Consider the following 24,348-nt stretch of genomic DNA (forward strand, 5'->3'; position numbering starts at 1 on the left):
GTAAAGGCAGTGATCCATGACTCAGGTCACAGGATGGTGGGCTGCTTGTTCTCCTCGTTGCGACCTATCATGAGCCAGCGTCGTGTTAATTTCCACCATGTGGCTGCGGTAACTTTGCCCAGATGTTAGTCGATGTCGCTGAGCGGTAGCAGCTGCAGCCGATCGACCCTAATGAGTCTCCATCGCCAGCATCGCTACTCGACGTTATCATTTCGTTTCTGTCCAAACCACTGAATGCTCATTATGGAACCAACGCAGTGACTCTTGCCAGAAGAAAGGTCACCGTGACAGATGTTCTGCAAGTTTGACTCATCTTGGTTTTAGATGTTTCTCAGGAAGTGGAGACGCCAAAAACAGAATTAGGTCATGGTATCTCATACTGCAGGAGTCAGTGGGAAGGATTCCAGTTTACCGATAAGTCATTGTTGTGGATGAGTAATAGACGAGAGCTATACTTGTGAATACGATGGTTAAGTAATACAGATCCCTCTGTCAACACACATCAAGGCAATGCTGCAGTATTGTGCAAATGTTTTCAACCAGTACTAATTTCTTCATATTCTACCTCCAATTAGAGGGAGAAGAGCTGAAAGTTTTTCTTGTGATCGCTCAGAGAAGTCAGGTTCTCCAGACTTTTTAAAGGGACAACTTGATTTAAAGGCCAGTGTGTCCGCGTGTGGCCTACATTAGATTCATTATACAACTTCAATGTGCACGTGAACAGAAGAAGTATAAAACAGAAAAAAAAATCAGAATAGCTACTCACAAACTTTCACATAGATGGAGTGACCACTGTGCATTTAAAGGAGCAAAAGAGGCTCTAATGTAGATATTCAGTTTTATCCTGCTTATAAATGTTTCAAATTGTGTTCACTCTTTCATATTTAAAAAACATTTGTCACTTATACTCAACTTATGGTTTATCATTACTTGATTTTTGTGTCTCTTTTGCTTTTGCTTTGATATTTTGATAAGCTTTATATATAAACTACAGCTAATACATTATTTTATATCATAATACGTATTGAAATGGTCTAGCTTAGAATCTATTTATACTCTGGTTCAAGTTAAGACTTCTCCATTATCTACTCATTTTTGCACTCCCTTTATGCTGACATTTGTGATTATTTTTTTTTTGATTTGGATTTTTCTTGTTTTACACTTCAACCTGGCCACTAGGTTCTGAAAAATGGTTTAAAAAATCCATCATAAGGAAAATTAGAACAAAGTTAAGTAATAAAAATGTTATGTACGTAAAATCAGCCCGATGTGTATGAGGAAACAAGTTGAATGCAAATCTTCCAAGTTAAATTAAACATATGACAACCCAAGCAAACCGAAAACAATCAGGCCCTGGAGGATAAGTTTAGGTAGATAACCAAAGTCCAAATCTTCAGCACTTCAGTCCATGCATCTAGGCGGAAGATGTTCATGATATAATAAGCAGAGTATTTTGATAGATGTCCTGTACTTGTATGGTACTTTGTCGAGGCCAAAGTGCTACCAAATCGCTTCACTAAACATTCAGTCATTCATGCACACATTCACATGGTGGCAAGATACTGAATTACAGCCACAGCCATGAACCAGGCGGGTGAAGGGTCTTACTAAAGAACACAGTGACTGAGAACCAGCAACTCACCAATTAAACTCTTACCACCTTCTCTATGTTATGTTACCATGGCAACATTTTTTAGCAAAGACATTTAATCTAATCTCATTGCATTCACTTAAAGTAGAAAGCAACAATTGTTTAAGTCTAGAAGTTGCACAGCATAGCAAACAAAAAATAATTGAATCACAATGAACAAGAAGCAGCCAAGCTCCAAAGAAAACCTTTAATAAAAAAAACAAACCCTCAAAAGCCAGGGGGACTTTAACTGAGTCCAAGAAATTTAAAAGAAATGAAGGATGACCCAAGAGTTTTGCACTGCATCAAATATGTACAAGTTGTTTTCAATCACATAATGCATTCGTCTTGTTTCCCTCCTTAAATGTAAACACACAAAACCTTGGTAGTGTTCCCAAAACAGCTGGACATGGTTATTTTTGGAAATGGCTTCTAAAACAAGATTTCAATTTGTCATGGCTTGTTTTTTTCAGTTGCAGGTTTTGGAGTAGCAGTGAGCTTTTACAGCAGGATTAACGTTTCTCTGAAAATGATCCGGGCCAGCGTTCTGTTTGTTGAAACTGCTGGCATGAAAACTGCAGAACATCATCAGACCTTTCCAAAACTTTAATTTACTGTTTATTGTTCAGATTATATCTTAATCATCTTAGTTTGTTACTAAATCAGATGTTTGCCATCTGCTTGGTGTTTTGCAGGGGGATTTAGTACATTTAGTCGAAAAGCGGTCTGTTTCTGCAGAAGCTCTGTGTGGTTCTGTTTAGGTTCTGTCTTTGTATTTCGGAGTTTTTTGCCGCTGCATTTCGTTTGCAGCTTAATCGTGTGGGTTGCTCCTACGGAGAGATTGTTGCACCATGCTCTGTCTCAATGACAGCCAAACCTCTGTTTTACAAGACCAGAATGTTTTTCTGTCAGAAACTAAAAAGGGAAATAAATGAGAGTGCAGAAAAGAGAGAGAAAATTCAATCGTGAAAAACAGGAAAGAGTTCAGACGGATTCGTTAAGCATCTAAAATCTGAGCTCGTCATCTGGGGTCCTGCTCCTGCTCTCCCTGATCCCTTTCACTCTTGTTTTACAAACTGTCCTCTCTTTCTATTGTTCTCTTCCTTTCTCTTTATTCTGCACACACAAACACACCTGCCTCACGTCTAGAGCACAAAGCTGCTCTAACTGTGTGGCTCTTTAACCGGAGTGAGTGTTTACCTTGCTGTCTGACTCGGAAGGTCTTCATCAAACAGTCTAGATGCAGCTACAGTGCCTTGCAAAAGTCTTTACGCCTCTTGAAATTTTCAACAATCTGTCACAGTGTTGATCCCAAACTTCAGTTTACCTTATGGGCCCTTTATGTAATCGATTAACACAACTTTTCCTTAAATATAAAGTGGAATAAAAATCATATTTTTTTTGTTTGTTTTGTTTTACAAATATAAATCTGAATTTCATCTCCATTTTAAGTCCCCTTTAATTTCATACCTCTAGTGCAAAGTTTAGTGAACATTAGTCATCAAACAGCCTCATGAGGGAACAAGAGAGGCATCTAAGAGGTCCGTGGTAACAATGGAGGGGCTGCGACACTGACAGGCACAGTTATTTGTTAGTGCACTTCACATCTAGTCTCTACGCAGAGAAACAAGAAGAAAAGTTTGCAGTTTGCCATAAGAATTGCGAGTGAAATGAAGGTAGATTAAGTAAATTAAGGTGTTCTGGTTAGACGAGAACAAAACTGAACTTTTTGTCCTGCCTGCGTAATGCTGTTTGTAGAAGAAAACTATCCTTACACTAAACACACAAGCATTGCGATGAAACAATGTGTTGGCAGCACCATACTGTGGGGAGGATATTCTTCAGTGGGGACATGGATCCTGGTTAGAGTTGATGTTAAGGTGGATCTAGATTCCTACAGGGCAGTACTATAGGAAAACCTGATACCCCAAAAGATATACCCCAGAAAAATATCAACCCCAAAAGATTGAGGCACTGAGGGTGCCTCAACTTTCAGGTTCTCATTAATTAAAGATTTCTTCTCATAGCTTGATTATGTGCTACTTTAAGTTATGTAATACTATTGAAATAAAGTACATTTAAAAAATGACTACATTTGAAGAAGTTTAAAAGGGGTTGAAACTTTTGCATTACACTGTAGACTCGATGGCTGTTGTCTCTAACACATCTTTATTTACCCTTTCTTATTTTTAATTTTCCACATCTTCCAAAATTGACCAATTCTGGTATCTTTAATTTGTAATGAAAAACCTCAGATATTACACTTGTCTTCCTGCTCTCAATGTTATGTTGATTTTTATTGTTGGCCTGATGCTTATGAGCTCTGAATTGGTTCATACACTGTGACTGTTTCACCAATCAGATAAATCAGCATCCTCCTGAGTAGAAAGTCAAGCCAGATACTTAAGAAAATACATTTCAAAAAGAATACCTTAATTGGCATAATAATACACTCACATTGTGGAGGTTTATGTGGTTCAACAGGGCCCTCAGCCCCTGCCTTTTCTTAGATTTAATTATGATCGCTGAGAAAAAGGGGGAATTCTTTGATCGTTACTGTTGCTTTTGGTTAAACAAATTATGAAAAACAGAAGGCATGTTTTTTGCTGCCGATGCTCAACATCAGAGAGTTTCAATCACAAGTGAAAGGCTACCCTGTAGGAATGTCAGAGACATCCAGTTTGCTCTCCTAAAAGAGAAGCATGATTTTACTGACCTTTTCACTTAACGCTTGTCCTCCATCCTCCTGCTCCCACATCTTCCTGAGAAACAAAGCCTTGACATGACTTCATATTCCTAATCTAAAACACAGCTCATGTCGAAGTCTGTTTATCATAACGACTTCGCCACAAACTGCGCTGGCAGCAGCTCTAATGAGCTTCTTCTCTGCCATGTTTAGGGGGTTAATTATGGTCATTATCTAACCAACCACATGGCATGGACAGGAATTTTTGTTGTGGGTGCTCCACGGAGGAAGTGATTGGTGTACAAAGCAGGAGGTTGCTCTCAGTCATACATGCTGTGCTTCATCTGTCAGAAAACATGTAACGCGCAGGCTTTCTAATCCCTCTCCCTCATTTCTCTTCTCTGTTGCAGGGCCTCCTGTAAGTATGCTTTCATCTCATCCAGGTAGTATTGAATTCATTTTAGAGGTTTTGACCTTTGCCATGCACACACATCACACGTGTCATTCCCGGCTGCACCGCTGGACAAACTGCAAGTCAAACCAAATATGAGCTCTTCTCCCACAGCAATAAAACTTGAATGTAAAGACCACCTACAGAAGTGTGTGAGATCTCCAGGTGTTGTGTGTTGATGATGGTTATAACCAACAAAGGTATCATAACTGCTGCCAGCACAGTCTTCGCCTCTGCACTGGACATGTCGTGATCTGACCAGGAACAATTTTTAAAGTTTTATCCTTTATTTTTATGCTCACATGTGGCACTGATCAGATGTGCAGAAGCGATTATTGGCTTTGAAAACCACCATGACATTTTCTGGAAACATGGAAACAGAACAAACTGGCCTGGTAGTAGTTACTCGAATCCTGGGAGTAGTTTGATTGGAAGAAAACTGTCTGTGCAATTGGTTTTGCACTAAATGTCCATGAAATAATGCAGATTTCTACTGAACATGTACAAAAGTATTGATTCTATAAATTTGCCTGAAGGTGTAAAAATGAATAGCCTGTCAGTGCAGAGTAAAGTATTATTGCAGGCACAATGAAACAGCCACAAACATTCAGTTAAATGTAAAGGTTTAAGAAAAAGATAAGAAAGGATAAAAAAAATGCTCATACTTCTTCACGTTTTCCATATTTAATCACATTGCAGCCATAAACATTGCTGTATTTTATTGGAATTTAATGTGATTGACCAACACAGTGTATCACATGTTTGTAAATGAAAGCAAATGCATGTCATTTCTTGTTACAAATACAAGTATGAGGTTGCAGATGTGCCATAATCTTTTGATTTTGACCAAATAAGCAACATAACTGACTCTAGAAATGCAAAACATCTTTTTTTTATTATAACTGTGGTTTGAAAATCCTGTACCTTTTTCCTTCAACATTACAATTAAGTGCTGCTTTGTGCTTTTCTGTCATGAAGCCCCCCACAAACGTAAAATTTCAGTGTAAAAACTCCCATGCTGACATGGTGTAAATGCAATGTGTTGTGTTCAGCTGCTGATTTTTGTTCAAATTTGTCTCACTGCTTCGTGCTTTGATGTCTAACCTCACCAGGGCAAGGTTGGACGGGATGGATACCCGGTAATTTGGATTTTACTTCTTTTATCCTTTCACTCTTCAATCCAGTCTCTGCTCTGATATCTTGGGATTCTTTATTTTCCTTCCTTTTTTTTTTCTTTTGAGCTTTTACATCTATAAATTGGATGTTCTTTTTTTTGGTAAATTTTAAAAGTTGTTAACCATGTATTGTGTGTATCCTGCCCCATTTCTAAGAAGTATGTAAAATCTAGACATTTACATTCACACATAGGCAAATTCAGACATCTTAGGACAAAATTATATATCTATAGAATATACGATTTTGATATGAATGAGATATCTATAAACATAAACCAAACAGGTGATAATGTGGTCCTCAAATGCGGTAACCCTTTTGATTTGCCCTGTAAAATAAAAATCCAGTTCTGTTGTTATCCAGTGAAATAGCGGCCTCTAGTGGTGAGTTCTGATAAAGTGTGGCAACTCATCCATCGTCTGTTGATGGTTTGTGGTTTGCCCATCATCAAATTCTCATCTTAGTCCTCCTCCTGGGGTGCAGATCCGTGTGTGCTGCTTGCCTCCTGTGAGTGTTTAGGTCGTCATGGTGACCGTGAGCAGTCACCTGTTGCTGTGCTCCGCGGGGCCCAGTTGGTTCTGGTGGGGCGCTGCTCTCTGTCTGTCTCCCACCGGGAGTTTTTGGGGCCTGGTCCTGGGGGCAGATTCCCATGCAGTCCGTCTGGCACTGCGCAGCTCTGCTGACGGGAAATGCTTGCTGCTAATTGCACACAGGTGGACAGAGTGTACAAATAAATGTGTGCACATTTGTTTTCCCTGTGACTCTGATCCTCTGTGCCACTGTCTTCTTTGGGAATGCTTACTGTGTAACGATGTTTGGATGGGAATTGTGTACTAGAAGGTGGTTATTCTGGATAAGCTGTCCCAATTTAGGACACAGAATGCAATCAATCTGTTTGTGGTGTATCTGCAGATAGAGGAAATCATGTTGCAACTGGAAGAGGTTTGTTTGATGCCTTTATAGGGCATCTTCCTGTTGAGTGAATGAGAAATCAAAGTAGATTAATCTTTCTGACAGTTTCCATAGACAGAATATCATTTTTTTTAGTAGTAGAGATGTTTGAATTTCCGTCCATGCAGCTTAAAAGCGACCATTCTCCCTACTGTAGAGGCTGTTTGTGCATCTATCCATGTCTGCAGATGTGGATTAACTTCCTCCAACCACCAATAGTTTCTGTAGATACAGTGCATTACAGGCCAGAGGGGCTTTATACATTATTAGACCATTTTACTCATGTTCATGGCTCACATTTCCATTGCGCACAAATCACTACAAACGACTCAAGTGATTCAGTAAACTCTACTGTGCCAGTAAAATATTTCACTTTTTGATTGTTTAATCAGATGGAGAGATTGCATTCTTCCATCATGTGACTTGTGACTTTCTGAGTTAAATTAAATCACATGCGAATAATTTGTAAATAAAGCCTGTTACCATGTAGCCAGGGGTGAGTAAATGTAAATACATTATATGCTACTAGATGCAATGCGGAATTACACTTTTTCTGGCATTCTGTAGAATAAAAATGTTAAAATACAATGTTTTTCTTAATAAAAATACATCTAAGATCACGTATCAGCTAAATTATTTTTTTTAAGAAACTTGAACTTCATGCCTTTTCCAAAGCAAATGCATAAAGAAGTTGTTAGTGTAATATCAGGAAAAAAATCTCCACAGTAGTTATGTTTATGGTGAAATCCCTTTTGTGTCAAACTGTAAACATTGAGATCAGTATTCCTCATCCAGTCTACTCTTCATTTAAAGATCTGGACAGGTATCTGTACAAACTGCTAATGTTACCATATCTTGGAGAATTTTTGTTCCACGATACAAATTAAGCCAATTACCACTCCCCAAGGGTGTTTCTCATTAACCGATTTCATGTTAGAAAGAAGCGGACGCACTGAAGTGGCTGCAGCTGCTGCAAGTTTGTGTGGTTATACCTCGTATTGGACATGTTGTGCAGGCTTTAATTATTAAAGATTCATAGAATAAATTTGACTAAATGGCATCAAATGTGACCACTGTAAAATAATTACAAGTTATTTCTCTCAACCGGAGCCAGTTCTCCTTTACCATCTTCTCATCTGCTCAGCTCTGAGTAAATGGCTGGTTCTTCTATAGTGCTTTATCAAGTCCAAGGCGCTTCACTCTACAATCAGTCATTTACCCATTCATACACTAATGGTGGCTACTGTAACCTGGGACAGACTGACTTAAGCAAGACGGCCATACAATTGGCGCCTCTTGGCTCTCTGACCAACACTGACTGAGGCGAACAAAGCGGGGGTTCAAACAACAACAACCCATTGGCTCAGTATACAAACAACCTACATCCCCTGATTAAAGTTTAAGTTGAATAAATTAACTTTAGGTTTGTTGAAGTTACAAAACTCTATGAGGTTTGGAGTGACTCTGCATAAGTCATAAAGTGGAGACATTAGTTATGGTTTCATTTGGGCCTCTGGAAATCCAGGAGATCGAGCTCCCAGTTTCATATTTTAAAAATGCCCTAAAGTGATGTTGAAAATTACTGTTTGATCCTGACTAAATAAATTTTGATTTATGTTTGATACCATGTTTAAAGATGAGCAATGTCTCACCTTGAGACATAATGCACATATATTGAGTAAAAAAAGACATAGGTAAGGCCCCATTGTAAGGTTTACCTGAATTTTGGTACAATAAAGGTTTATTTTTTCTTCAGTTCAATTCTGCCAGCAATATAAAAAAACACATTTTCTTCCCGTCTGACATCAAATCAGACTGAACTTTTCCGATCTAAGACATCTGGTTTCAACTACGTAGGCTATTCTGGTTTTACAGTAACTTTAAGCTGCTCCAGCTACCTCTTTGCAATGGATGTGCAGTAATGTTTTTATGTCCAAAAATGTTTTTACACAAGCTGGTTGTGTACTTCACAGCTAAAAATAAGGTTGTGTGTCCATATTTGTGTGCACACAGGAGGTCAAATACTTCATTCAGGTGAAATACACATATTGAGTTCATCAGCCTAGTGCAGGCAGCAGACGGCTGAATCATCAGTGATTTGATAAACAGTGTTAATGAAGTGTGGTTTGTGAGTATTTCAAGCATAACTTCTCAACAAGTGTGTGGATGTGTGGGGGTGTGTGGGGGTGTCCCGAGGTATGTTTTCTCTCCTCATGCAACCCGTGTCTCTCCTTCCTCTCATAAATCACAGCCAAGGAGACTTTCTGAAAAGAGACTTCCCGCTGTCAAATAATCAAAGTAAGGCACACTGACAGAGCAGCAAAGCCCCACAGCAGCACAGCCCCACACAATAAACACACACTCCCACACAGCTTCTGACTTTCGTTCATATTGACAGAGATCAGCATACCCAGCTATAAGTGTGTTTATGTGAGAGTGCCAGTCTGAGACAGACAGCCGACATTTCTCTGCCGAAACCGGCTAAGGCCTCCATTGTTCCGCAGATTAAAGCCAGACGGTCACCCAACAACATGTCAGTAATTTTCTGTCCCAAACACACAGCCCTCTGGTATGCTTTCTTCTTCTCTTTGGTTCTGCTCCAGCCACTGTGTTCTTTTTTTTAAAGTCATGTTTCGCAAATTGTACAAACGTAGAAGCACTGCAGTGTTTCCCACCATAGCAGCAGCATGGAGGTAAATAAAACGATCAGTGGATGTTGGAAAATAAGAGTGGAAAAAAACACCTTGAGAGAGAAAGGAGGAAAAGAGGGATCCACTCATCAGCCTTATCAGCTTCTCTTTTATGACCGAAATCAAGCTAACAGCTAATGTTCCCAACATGTTACCATGTGTGTTTCCAGCCGAGACGTCTGCGCTGATGTGCAGACAGCATGCTTTTCGAGCTGCATCCTCAACAATTACACCCCACTGGATAATCACCAGTCTGCACCACAAAGAACACAATAAAACCAGCAGAGACACCCCATGCCCTTATTCTCTGTGATTAACAGATCACACACATACCTGCATTAATCAACGTTTGCATTCACACAGAAAGAAATACACACGTGAGCTCCTGCAGGCCAACTTGTACCAGGAATTTTTATGTAAATATGTGATTTTATTCTGGCTAGGGTTGCTGTAGAACAAGATGCCGGCAGGCAATACAATCAGAGATGCACTAAAAGAAATCATTGTTTTATTTTTCTCCACAGCTAGTTGGGGTTTCAGTGGTTATTATCAGGGATATTTACTCACGTTTTTTTTTTTTCTCCCAGTTTTTTCCTTTCATTGTGCCTCTCTCCAATCTGTATTTGGCTCTCAGATCCTTTTGTGGTGCGAGATGAAGAGGTTTTTACTAGCAGCTCCTAATTCCGACCCACAAAACCTCACCGCACCCCCCCATATTTTTTTGTTTGCTTTTTTCCTGTTAGTTCAGCCTGATCTTATTTGAATTCCAGCTTTTCTATGCGTAGACTCTTTGTCTGCCTTGTAGGTATGTTGCAGCTTCACAAACATTTAACACAGATAATATATTATTTTTCCATCACAGAGGGAAAATCTTTCCTTGGCTTCTGTGATATTCACAATGCCTTGTAAAGAATTTCATACTGCTTCTTTCACATTCTGTCATGGTATAGAACAGACTTTGATGTATTTAATGTACAGTATAAGGTCGACGTGAAGTGAAAGTGAAAGAAAATGTATACATGTATGTGTGTTTCTTTATTATTATTATTTATAATAATAAATAGACTCAGGTGGTGTACCAAAAGTGTCCAAAAATTTACTTTAAGGGTTTCACCCAAAGTTATATGTGTGAAAAAAGCTAACACCCTGAACATATCAGGGTGTGAAACAAGGTGTTGGTAGCATCGTGTTGTGCTTTTCTTCAACAGCGACAGGGAAGATGATCAGAGTTTACAGGAAAATAGAAACTGCCATATATACAATAGAGTGGTTTAGATTCAACTAAATTCATGTTTAGAATGGTTAAGGCCTAGTCAAAGTTGAGAATATTTGGCAAGATTTGAAAGTGATGTTTGCAGATGTTCCCAGTCCAGTTTAATTGGAATTGATCTGTCTTTAACATAATGAGCAAGATTCTCAGGTTCTGGATTTGTAAAGTTGGTGGAGCCATTTACCAAGACGTGCAGCTGTAATGTCAATGGGAGGTGTTTCTACAAAGTGCTGACTCACGTGAGCTAAAGACAAAGGAACCGCACACTCTTCAGGTTTTCATCTGTAAAAATAATGAAAACCATCAGTCATCCACTTCATAGCTATTCACCAATTTGTGTTAGTCCATCACAAAATAACTTCAAAGTGGATTCAAGTTGGTTTTTGTAAATTGCAAGGCAAATGGTGAAAAAGGGTTATTAATACATTTGTTAGGCATTTTATACAGTTTTTCTTCTCCCAAATTGTCTTGAACTGTCCAAATTGTTTGCCATTTTTCCATAAAAGAGATTTATCAACTGTTGCACTGTTAGTTTAGATAGTGTCCCCTGAAACTGTGAGTACAGAAGAAACTCTACATTTCAGTCTCCATCTTTACTATGGAGGTCATAGGAACCAGGCATTCATATTGGGTTTTATAATGGCGAGTAAAACTTTCACACGCACCTTCAAAAGCAAAGACATAGACTACCAAGACTTACAAGCAATTTATGGTCGCTTGTAAGCATCCATAAATCAGTCTCTTTTTGAACGGGTTCAGACTCTGCAGCAGCAGATGACCTCACAGCATTCATCTCATCTACTCATCCTGACGATTATTGAAGGAGCTGCACCACAGTAAATGCTCCCAGATGCAGGGATAGCGCTGCATACACGCGGACGGATGTGCACCACAGGGCGCACGTCCAGAGATCTGGACCCTGATAGCAGGGAAAATTCAGCGGGACGTCTGTAGCCTCATCTAATTTCTCAGATTCATGACATGGTAAACTCAGCATGGTGCTTTTAATAGAGTGACAAAACTACAACTTGTCATGGGCTGAAAGTAGTGAGGAGTTGTACAAATAAAAAATCATCACTTCCTTACTGTTTTGGCTGGTTTCAGCCATAACATTCAATGGAACATTATTGCCTCAAAAGGTTTTCACTATCTTCTTAATAAATGTCCTCAAATGTTTGAAAATGTAATCTTTTTTACAGCCACAACATTAAACATTATATGTAAACACCTCATATCTAGCCTCCATCTTTTTGCATCAAGTGCTCATTCATCAAGTAATGACAATGCTGAGTTTTCCACAGCAGGAGTTGAGGCCAGATGGCCCACATAAGAGGCAAAACAGCAAAAGGCCAGACAGGCGAAGTGTTAATGACAGCTTTTAGTCTGCAAAGCCACCAGGACTGTGAAGGGGTCCACCAACCCACTACTCAGGGGACCCTGTAAAAACTGTTAGCTTAACATGGAGTACGGTCGTTAAGGAGGAAGTCAACATTAGCCTTTACCACATACATCACATTTAAGTGTTTTTGGAAAGTTTTATTCCAGAGCCAAGTGTTCCTTTATGTTTAAGTAAGGAGCTGAAGGTCTCCATATTTGAAGTGAGGGCTGTTCTGAGGAGGAGGTTCAATGACTGCTCGGCTGTGTTTTATTGATGTAAACAAAGTCTACAGAGTCAACTGCTGCTTCAGTACTTTAGCTTCAGGAAGGTCTCACTACAGTAAACTGCCTTTTAGGTTATCTCATCGCCACAAAACCACACAGCAGATGGGGGATTACTGCATACATCCAACAAGCTATCAGCTTTGATTTTGAAATTTCCAAAAGTGATGCACGCACACAAAGTGGGGCAGGATATGCATCAATATTGTTTCATTTTTTTCTTCTCTTAATGCTTTCTTCCAAACTCTTTCTGCTACTTATAAATCCTCTTTTTACTGTTCTCTTTATTTTATTTGCAAATGATGTTCATTGTTTCTTTGAGGACAAAAATAATTTATGTTGTCTTGTGGGAGATAAGAACAGAAGACTCAAACATTATGAGAAACTAATCGGTAACAGCTGGCTGTAGGGTATTTTTAAGATGGTCTGTCTGGTCTGAGGATTTAAAGAAAATAGTGTCTTTTCAGTGTAATAATTACATTCTTTATCCACGGAGGACTCATTTGATGTCTTTGAAGCTGGTCATTAGAAGAAAACATTTATCCCTTACTCTCTTGCTGAGAGTTGGATGAAAAGATTTCAATCTCATGTCTGCCTATGAAAGACAAAGGCATAAAAATCTTGGCTTAGCAGACTACTGCTAGCAGTGCTATCTACAAATAAAATATTAGCCTTTAGGTAACTAAAGGCTAAAGGTATCTTCTTCTAACTCCTTGCTAATTTTGGAATTTGTTCCACATTTATTTATTCTACTTAATTCATATATTCTTATATTGAATCTTATTTGCAGATCCTTTTGTTAAATGACCGTCATTGTGACTGAAATGAACATATTAATATTGTATGTTACAGTGGTCGAACATGCATTTTTTGGCTTCTTTTATTTTGGAAACCCATTTTCCACTTGTATGGTCCTCGGAGGTTCATTTCCAATATGGCAAACATGGAAATATCTGCTCTACGGTTGATGGGACCAGTATGACATAAATTCTTCTATGCCTTTAGATAAAACATGGAGATAACTTGGCCTTTAGATTAAACAGAGTGTAAATGTGGTTGAAAAGTTTACATTGGCATGCTTTTCATGTAAAGTTATATTGAAAACATAAAACAAAACAGAGATTCAAGGACGTTGTTAGGAAAGCTGTATTTTTGGAAATCATTTGCATTTTAATGCTTTATTGGTCTCACAAAATCCAAAACTTTGTTTCCTCGCTAATCTGTTATATTTAAGCAACAATCTGGTGTAAAAAAGATTGTAGCTAAAAGAACAGCCTCAGATTTTTCTAAAGAAACCGTTTTGTAACTCAGCCAGAAAAGGTTCATTAGACATAAATGTTCTTTGCAAAAAGTATCACAGTGATGATCCCAACACTTCTAGATGCAGTGATTTATTTTTCTTTTATTCACAATTATCTTTATTCCCTCCACCAGGGGCCTCTTGGCTTGGATGGCAAACCAGTAAGTACTCTGGTAAACAGATTTTTGCCATGTCTTTTTTTAAGGATTCATTTTTATACTAAAATTCTTGTTTTTTTTATTATTATTATTTTAGGGTCTACCAGGTCTCAAAGGAAGTCAGGTACCTCCTTACACATCTGTTTAGCTCTTTAATTACACCCATCAGTTAACATAAAGACGTTCCTACATACAGACTTTGTTAACGGGGACTCGAGATGGGTACTTTGCCTGGAAGACAGGTGGGTTTTGTGTAGCACATCAATCATTTTTACTGTTCCTATTAAAAAAGAAAACATGGTAGCTATTTTCATCGCTGTTCCGCATCTTAAGTCGTCCCAGAGCTCGCAGTCATGGGGGAGTCATGGATCAAGTGAAGCTAATTCAAAAATCCCCTCTGCCCTCCCATTCATCAACCTTTCCATGAAACGCTGCGCACTCCGAGGCACACCCAGGTGTGGTGTGTAAACGGGCAAAGCATAGCGAATGGGTTACACACCAGTGGGAAAGAAGGAGCCAGAATGGTGTTTACAACCCCAAACACAAGCTCTTTAAAAAGTCATTACGATGTCCTCTGCTCCTCCACTGGCTGACCTCCGTGATCGCGTTGCCAGTCCTTTTATCTTATTTATTTATTTATTTATTTATGTATTTATTGAAATTTTTTTAAATAACATTTAAATGATATTTACCGCACCTGATTTGCATAGGAAATATCTTTCCTTTACATGCAACTAGAACAGGTCTTTCCCTGACATCTGAAATCCTAATTGGAGACCTTTAAATAGTTTCCAAACATTATTAAACTCCTGTTTCCTGTTAAAATAGACTTAAAGTTCAGTCTGTCATTTAATAGGACTCTCCTCCATCACCAATGGTTTGTCGTAAAACCACAGCGGGAGAGGTGTAGACCTCCTGACCAGGGTCGCTTCTGAATTCACAGAGCACAAGGTTAAAACAAGAGAAGGCAGGAAGAAAAGTTGAAAAAGTATAATATGATTGATTTGTTAGCAGAACGTTCCAGTACGATAACTCTTAAATGGAGATCATTATCTGTCAAGTTAATTTTTGCAAAATCACACAACTTTCCTTCTGCTTTCACCTTGACCTAAAGTACTGAGGCACCTAGCTGCCTTTCTCCACTTTGCCCACTTCGTCAAAGTTGTGCTCCCTAAAACAATAGGAGCTCCTGTACAAACAAGATATTTGGCTCAAAGAAAAATGAAGACAGAGGTAAAATTTAAAGCTCCGTCTGAAGGTGGGGAAAAAAATTACAGTCAAAAGACTCAACAAAGCAGCCAGAGGGGACATAGTGTTAAGTACAACACAAGGTTAGTCAAACAATGAATGGAAAAAAATTAGAAAGAAAAACTATGATCTGAACTGTGGTGTCACTTTTAGGTCCCCGGGGTCAAAACAAAGCGCTTTAATACCCTCATGTTCTTTGAACCTTTTCACATTTTGCCCCACACACTTTAATGTTGAGATTTTATGTGATGAGACAAAACAAAGTGGAGCAAAATATCCTAAAACATTTCAGATATAACATTGATTTCTTATTCTCTAAATAAGAAATCAATTATATTTTTTCTACTGCTTTCATATTTTTCAGCTATTATTGGAATAAACTAAAAGTCATGCATAATGAAGAAAGGGTTTCAGAAGTCTTTACTAACAAAACTCAGCCAAAGGCATTTGGCTTGCATTTGTGTTCAGGTCTTCTGGATCAATACTTTGTGGAACTACCTGTTACTGTGATGATAGCGTCAGCTCCTTTGTAGTATGTTTCTACCAGCTTTGTACATCTGGAGGCTGAAATTTCTGCCCATTATTCACTGAAAAATTGCTCTTGCTCTGTCAGAATGGATACAGTGTGTCTGTGGACATCAGTTTTCAGGTCTCGCCACAGAACCATCCCGCTATTCCTGATCTGTCCGCTGTGTTCCTGGGTCTTTTTGTTGCAGTTTGGTTTAGTAATCTACTCTATAAACCTCTGATCTTGTGCAGCAATGGTGGCTCAAGGTTTGTCCTGTAACGGGTTGGTAGCCAGTTCAATCCCCTGCTACATTCTGTTTCAGTCATCGTGTCCTTGGACTTCACCTGCATTGTGCTGCTGCTGGTGGTCAGCGTACCCGATGGCACTGATTGAATGGCCGCCTTACTTCTGTTAGTTTGCCCCAGGGCAGCTGACCTACAATGTATTGCACCACAATCAGCATGTGATTGAATGGATGAATGACTGATTGTAGTGTAGAGTTTTGGAGTCCTCTGACTTTATATAGCACTATAAAAATGTGACCCATTTACCATCCAAGTCCGTCACAAAACAGTTAGATTTATGGGGACCCACAGCTGGACTCTATTACTCTTACTTCTATTTAGTAATGCAGTGTCTTCTGAAGACAATTGGTTCCACTAGATGCTTATGCTCCACTTTGTCTTCGCCTATCACATAAAATCCCAATAAAATACACTGAAGTTTGGAGTTGTAACATGACAAAATATGAAAAAGTTCAAGGAGTATGACTACGTTTGTAGATGTTGGCTGATTTCCATGTTCTTGTTCTTCTATCACTGTGGAGCTTTTCCGTTTGTGGTGCCACCACATGTGGCATCCTTGTGCCACTTGTGCACAGTGGACAGACAGGGACAGAAAGGCGGCCAGCAAACTAATCTCATCTGTTTGCCCCCCGTTTATAAATGTTATGTCAAAATGTCCAACACAAAGCAGGACTGTGTATCTTTATCTGATATACAGCCTAGGAACACTAAAGTTTCATGTTTTCTGTTAGTGTTTGGGACATTCAACCCCAAAGACACAACAAAACCCACAGAACCGAACACAAAAACCCATGGACTCCTTGCGCTACAACATCTTCAAAGTTCCCATCTGTCAAAAAGACTGATGTAAGAACAAAAGGAACATCTTTGCTTTTCAGCTTCATCTCTCACCACATTTTTTAACTCCTACATAAACACTTGAAACATGTTTTTTTACTTCAAACAAGGAATTACATTCAGCAGAAAGCGGGTCGGGATTAAGCGATCTCCGTGACACGCATAATTAAGTGGTGTTGCCGTGTTGCCTTATTGCTTGATTTAATACTCTCTGCCTAGGCCACGTAGAAGATGCAATGCGCTACGGTGTGTCACTGATTTATTGTCACCAACTGTCTCTGATTATCTCTCTTATCTCTCCTGCAGGGCCTGCCCGGGACCAAGGGAGAGAAGGTATGCTTCAACTTGAGTTCCAGCTGTGCTTAGCTGGCACTAACATTATTTTGTTTGTAAAGCCACAGAGATGCATGTAGCCTCTTGATTGCTCTAGACTAGAGGTGAGCAACTCCAGGCCTCGAGGGCCTGTCTCCTGCAACTTTTAGATGTATCTCTTCTTCAACACACCTGAGTCAAATAATGAGGTCATTAGCAGGACTCTGGAGAACTTGACTGCACTTAGGAGGTGATTCAGCTGTTGGATTCAAGTGTGTTGGACCAGGGAACTAAGAGTTGCAGGACACTGGCCCTCGAGGACCAGGATTGCCCACTCCTGCTCTAGTCTTTCAAGTTTTTGCCATTCACTAACTAAATGAGGAAAAAGATAACATGTACTGCTCTGAGAAGGTTTACAGACGTTCCGTGATGCTCGGCGATAGCCAGATGTTTTCCCGCTCAGTGAGTCTCCTTCCAGCTGAAGATGTTGGAAGTTTCTAGCAGTTTGAGGTTGGCATGTGCTTATCGATGCCCGCACTCGAGCTGAAGTGTTTTCTTTTGCCCTCAAGTGGCAGAGCTGCAGATAAGCAGAAACGCACCGCAACTCAGAACAGGATTCATCAAGGCTGGACTCATCCATGTGCGTTCTCTCCAAAAGATAGATGATGTGAATGTTTAAAAAGAGAAAACCGCTTTCCTTTGTGTCGTCATAATAGTAGCTCAATAATGAGAGCGTGACCTTTCGGCCCTCATCAAAAAACAATCCCCACCCTGCGCACACGCACTGTTACTACCCCGATCTCATCCTGTCCAATGAGTGTATCTGCGGCTTATCAAGTGACTTATCCAGTAAATGTTTACATCCCATTGTGGTTTGGACAGATGACCCTTGAGTTGCTTCCTTCCTATAAACACTATTTTAGTAAGCTTGTCTGTCATTGCGGCACCACAGTAGCTCTTGAATTATTAGCCATTTGTACATTTACAATTCTGCGAACTACTGACAATTGTTACTTTCCTGTTTTTCTATCAGGGCGACCAAGGAGACATTGGGCCAAGGGTAAGTCACGTTTTCTTATCATCCTTGAGAGATTAAATAACATTTTTGGGAAAACGTTTGCACAGTTTAGATGGTGTTTCTTCAGTGCAGTTGTTGCACAGTTCTTTTTTTGTGAAATATTTCTTCAATTCTTACCACAGACTATCAGTTGCATTTAGATCTGTACTTTGACTGGGACATTTTAACACATGAATATCCTTTGATTTAAACCACTCTGTTGTAGCTCCTGACTGTATGTTTAGGGTCGATATCCTTCTAGAAGACTAAGCTCTGCCCTGGCCTCAAGGGTTTTGTATCCTCTTAGAGCTTTTCTTCCAAAATGGCCCTGTATTAAACTCTGTCTGTTTTTCCATCAACTCTAAGTCACTAGTACATCTCTGCAGCTCCTCCAGAGTTTGCATGAAATTCTTGGCTGGTTCTTGGAAATAACCCTGTCCTTGCCTGGCCTGTAAGGTGGAATAGTCATGCCTTGGTTTATTTTCCTCTGTGCCATATTCTGGATTAAATAGAGCTCAGTGAGATGTTTAGAAGATGATTTTATAACCTTACTCTGCTCTAAACTTCTGCAAAATGTTGTCCCTGTGCTGAACTGTGTTCCTTGGTCTTTATTGTCCACTAATGTGAACTTTTGAAGACTTTATAGAGTAGCTGTACATTAACTAAAGTTCAATCATGCAGAAGAGAAATGTATTCATGCAAATAGTGACTTATTAAAGTAGCTGGTTACAGATATTTTTGTTCAGGTGTATCAGAGTAAAGACAATTTAAATACACACAGCACCCTTGAAATTTTTGTTACCCTCTACTTTATTTTGTTCTTTCACATGACATCCAAATAAAGTACACCAAAGTTTGGAGCTATGATTTGACAAAATATGTAAAGGTTCAATTGGGTTTTATATGTTTGCAAAGGACTGTGTGTATTTTGCTCTCTCTATATAATATAAACTTAAAGTCATTATCATATTAAGTTCAATATAGAGTTTTATACTATACGGCTGTTTTAAAATAAGCTAAAAAGTTTTCATCTTGTCATCAAGGGAAATCTAATTTTGTAGGGTGGGACAGGATGTATAATGGTGTACATTCCCATGTTTCCAGGACATGGAAATCTAAGGCACTGAATAGAAGGCAACATGGGGTGGAGAGGATGATTTACCTTTGCAAACAGCTTGGAAGTTCGTCCCTGTCCATTAATCAGCAAATACAAACGTGAAACCCAGACTACACGCTGTCTAAAAATAACTTTTATGGATTATTTCCTGCAATCAAACATGTGAATAGAAAAATATTTGGAATATCCTCATTGTTTTGAGCTCTAAACAAGGATGAAAGGGGATACTTGACATTCACATAGATACGATATAAATATAGACATAAAACAAAGGCATTATACATAGGCAAAGGGGATCTTTAAATACAAGACAGAAAGGAAGAAAGTCGATAAGAGAAAAATAGACCCTTTTCATTTGTAGCAATTTAAAAATAGTCCTGAAGAAGCCTCAAAATAGCACTGCCTAACCTCCACAGCAGATGTAGATCATTTACTGGTGACCTTCATTAAATGTTTGCAGTGGGAAAGTCTTTGTACCACAGAAGCATTTAATCAAAGCTACACTGAAAAATGTTGAACTAAGTGGTAAAAATAGAGAACAAAGCCATGGCTACCTAAGCATTGTGGTGGGAGTATGGTGGTTTAAAGCTGCTTAATTTACAAATAAACATTTATTGGTGAATGGGCTGTCAAGGCTAAAATTAATCTAAATCTAGCTTAAAAGTTTATTTTTATGTCCTGATATTAGACATCGAGTAGATGACTCATTCAGCTCAACTTAGAAATAAGCAGCAGCTAAACCTTGTGTGGTTATTATGTTTCTTCTTTTTATGGAAATTCAACTTCATTGACCCAAGATGGAAAACTATATTATGTTTCTCTCTTCATCTAGAGATAATTTTATGAAGATCATATGAGAAAATCTGTCCCCAAAACTAAAGTCTAACAGGAGATTAACCTTTTCACCTAAAATAACTCACAACACAACAGTAGTTCCACCTCAAAACCAAGAAAAATAAAAAAAAATAATAATAATCATTAGTCATTGAAAGCCCAGCTTTGGTGGTGATATAAAATATTTATAAGAGAAGATAATTGCCTGTGGATTCATCACTACCATAGAAAAGCATTACATCTACTGCACTTAGATTTGTTTTACAGATATCTGGGAAGGTTACGTTCTTTGTTTCATTCAAAGTTTATATAGGCACTTTTTATATACAATTGAAAGTCTACTAATTAATCAATGAAAACTTTCTTAAAACATTTCCTTTTTTTTCCAAGAACCATTTGCATTCACTAGAATCATAGAAGGTTTGAAGGCTTAAACATTTTAGAAGTTTATTACAATCCTACACCTGTGTAAAAGAGTTATTTCGCAATAGCAGAATTTGTCCACCTACTTGCAAAGGTTTATTAAGGGAAAGTCTGAGTAATGAGTTAAACTGAAACCAGACAAAGTAACAGACCATCAAAAAGAGGAAATCACATTTAAGGGAGCAGAAATTTGCCATCTTTGGAGGTTAAGGACTGAATAAAACATAACAAACAGTTTGAGCAATCTGGGCCTGGATGAAGAAATAATGTAAAAAAAATAAAATAAAATCTTTTCATGTCTGTGTCTGTCCACATTGCTTTTAACAGTCACTTAAAGTCATCTGGTAAGTTAAGAAAGAAAAGTGTGTTTTTCTTGTGTGGCTCACTCCTTGGATGAGCTGCCTATATCTCTTTAGCCAGAAATGAGGAAATGACTGCAATGAGAGAATGATGGAAACATTTGAACATCCCCATCAAAACTCAATGGTTGGAAAAGAGTGCGAAAGTTGCTATCCAGTCTCAACTTTTTTTTTTTTTTTACATAATCAAATAACTTCCTTATGCATTTGGTCTGTGTTTTCTTTTTGTGTGATATTAGCTCAGTATTTACGGGAAATATGTAATCATCTCTAATTTCATCCAGTGTGGTTTGAAAATAAAACTCTTTCTATACAACGCAAAGCGGTAAATATTAGATTCTCTTTGGACGGTCACATACCCCGTAATCCTGTGTATGTTCATCCTTAGGAATAATAGGTCAGATTGCTGTTTTTGTGCAGGAAAGGTTTCTTGTCTGTGCAAATACTGTGTGGGGAACACACACAGTATGTGTCTTCTTGACCAATGAAGCTGTTTTTCTTTTGCTTTAAAACTCAAACTTCAAATATAGAGTTCTTCATATCAACATGTTTATGCTATGATTAATGATAATAACATTCTTTTTACTTTATCTCCATATGGTACTGTGAATAGCCTAGTGTAAATCTAATTGAGAATTTGTAGCAGCATAATTCTTTGCTGCTACAGGAAATATGAGATTTACCCCAATTAACTTGTTCAAAATGCAGAAAAGGTTGGTGAGTACAAATGCACACCGCAATTTTCTCATTCTTATGCACCATTTTCCTTCCTCTTCATAGCTATTCATTACTTTATGTTGGTTGAGCTCATGAAATTCCAACAAAATACGCAGCAGTTTGTATAAAGTGACAAATTGTGAAGAAGGTCAAGAGGTTTGAACATTTAGCAAAACACAGAGTGAGTGTACTGGAAGCATAAAGTGGTTCCTGTAGTAAAGCATAGTGTACATTTGCAAAGCTTACCCAGCGGAAAGATATTTCTGATGCAATTCTGAAACATTGCAGGAATTCCTGATTTCAATCAAGACGTAGGCCATTACATTTTCCTACCTATGCGTTTTTGATTCTGAGGCAATAGTTCAAAAATATTTTTGGCATCCGCTGTTGGTAGTTTTTCCAAATGGTGAATATTGCTCTTGGCTGAGGCTTCTCTTGCTTTGATGGCCTTTGGATAAGTCTGCAGTTCCCCAAAACCTCAGGACATTGCTTGGAAACACATTCTCGACTCAAAACAAACGCTGTGAGTGATTCATCCATGTGGAGTTTCATGGATATACTCTAACTAGGAAAGCAAGTAAGAGCCTCTTGATTTTTGTATTATTCCAGCATAAGCTCAGTTATCACTTTGCCCTTTTTTTGACAGTGAGCTCTGCTTCACCTCTGAACTATTCAGGATGAAAGAATACATGTGAAAACAGGAAGCGGCCATGAATCTCTGTCAACCTGTGACTTCCTGTCGATCCATCATGTTCAGAGCTAACGTCAGGCAGACTCTGGTCACAAACGCAGGAAACGAGGTGTATTAAACCCAAATCGGGTGTCAGAGAACCATCAAAATACAAAAGGATGTGCAGGTTTTGCATCTTTCTCTAAGAAAACTTTTATCAAAGGGAAGGCCTGAAGATATCCATAGTCTACTCTGTCACTGCATTTTGGGTTTATCTGGCACCTCTGTTGTTAAAGACAAGTTGCAAGGATCCGCAGCCAAATTCTCTCCTTGCTTCTCTTGAAACAGCAGTAAAAATTCAACTTGAAGCCGGACTCTGAGGGGGGATGTCTGTTTTTCTTGGTTTTTCTGATGGGAATGAGCTAAAGGCGATCCCCACTGTGAAACAGCCTCTACTGTTATGAGATGTTTAAAGAAGCATATGTGGTCTTCATGGTGGGAGCGGTGTGAATGAGTGAATGTGACAAAGGGGAGAAGAGGAGTATATAGGCATGAAGAGGAGGAGGGAGCATTTTGTGGTCTCGGAAAAAACCTCAGCAGTCCGGCGCTCGTCGTTAGCAGAAACTTCTCCAGCAGATTTCCCTTCCTTCTACCGCTCCTTACTCCCCGCTGTTCCTCGCTCTCCCTCTCCAAGACCTCCTCATCACATCTCTCCATCCTTCCCTGCACCCTGCTTGTGTTTTTGCGGGAGCTCAACCAGGGAGGCTCAAAGCTCTGTGGCGGCAGACAAACTCTGCTCCTTTCAGCTTGACAGACAATCAACACAATTACTGTCTGTTGACTGGAAAGAGCCAAGCCACCTCTGTTTGGGTTGGGAAAGATGGGAAGCCTTTCCACAGAGCACACGTACACATTCACCGAGAAATATATCCTTGGATGGATGACTGAGGCATAAATTTCAAAAGGGCAAAGGTTGCAGTTTGCAGATTTTTACTGTTTTCGTCGTAATAAAATGCACATGCAGCGCATTTTAAAGGAGCTTTTTCACATTCCGTCACATTCCAACCACAAAGTTCAGTGAGCCTTATAGGGAGTTTGTGCAATAAATGAAGACAAAGTAGTGCATAAATGGGAAGAGGAAGGAAAGACTTGCATTTTTTCTGCTTTATTTTAATCCTATTCACTTTGATACCCCTAAATAATATCCAGTGTAACCAAATAGCTTCAGAAGTCATGAAGGATAGTAATTAAAGTCCATCAGTGTGTAATTTAGTCTCAGTATAAATGCAGCTGTTATATTAAAGCCTAGAGCCAAAGAGAGGTCTGTCACAGAACATTAGTGAAACAGCATCACAAAGATCCACGGGACACAGGAGAAAGTTGTGAAGAAGTTTAAAGTAGGGTGAGATTATAAAAAAATATCCCAAGCTTTGAACATCTCACGAAGCCCAGGTCGTCCATCTAATCTGAAAAGACTGGCAAGAAGAGCAAGAATCAGAAAAGCTGTTAAACATGATGACCCTGGATTAGCTGGAGGGCCTTTATGAAGGAGTGGGACACAGAAAAACACACAGAAGAAGGTGCTCTGGTCAGATGATACCAAAAATAAATGATATGGTGTGGAAAACCCACACTGAACGTCGTTCTGAACTCAACAACCTCAAGGTAAAACTGTGTAGTGGCAGCATCATGCTATGAGGCGCTTTTTGTCCTTTTTAACAGGTCAGAGTTCATGAGATGGTAGGAAGAACCAAACATGGGGCTCTTCTTTAATTTTTCTTTCTTTCTGAAAGAAGGAAAGATTAAAGAACTTATAATCGATTAATTGCATGATAAATTTAAATGAAATCAATTATTTTCATTCTGATGATAATATTTTTTGAAGGGCAGGGATTTTTTTGTTTGCAGAAACATAATCCACTTTATTTATGATTTCAGTTGGGTGTCTGTGTTTTATTTCCTTTTTATTTGTTATGTTATGTTATGTTATGCT

General features: G+C 38.8%; 1 protein-coding gene across 9 annotated transcripts in view; it reads left to right on the forward strand.

The window, feature by feature from the left end:
- The window catches only part of LOC116714459 (collagen alpha-1(XXIII) chain-like), a 146,834-nt gene that overhangs the window by 104,945 nt on the left and 17,541 nt on the right, over nt 1–24,348 (forward strand). For 8 of the 9 annotated variants that reach the window (XM_032555050.1, XM_032555056.1, XM_032555051.1 and 5 more), the window contains exons 4-9: nt 4,727–4,734; nt 5,880–5,906; nt 13,945–13,971; nt 14,066–14,092; nt 17,173–17,199; nt 18,212–18,238. In XM_032555050.1, coding sequence (XP_032410941.1) covers nt 4,727–4,734; nt 5,880–5,906; nt 13,945–13,971; nt 14,066–14,092; nt 17,173–17,199; nt 18,212–18,238 — 143 coding nt within the window. The remainder of the gene's footprint in view (nt 1–4,726; nt 4,735–5,879; nt 5,907–13,944; nt 13,972–14,065; nt 14,093–17,172; nt 17,200–18,211; nt 18,239–24,348) is intronic. The other variant, XM_032555055.1, reaches the window with a different exon arrangement.

This window comes from Xiphophorus hellerii, chromosome 23 (assembly GCF_003331165.1).
Source record: "Xiphophorus hellerii strain 12219 chromosome 23, Xiphophorus_hellerii-4.1, whole genome shotgun sequence".
Classification (NCBI taxonomy): domain Eukaryota; kingdom Metazoa; phylum Chordata; class Actinopteri; order Cyprinodontiformes; family Poeciliidae; genus Xiphophorus; species Xiphophorus hellerii.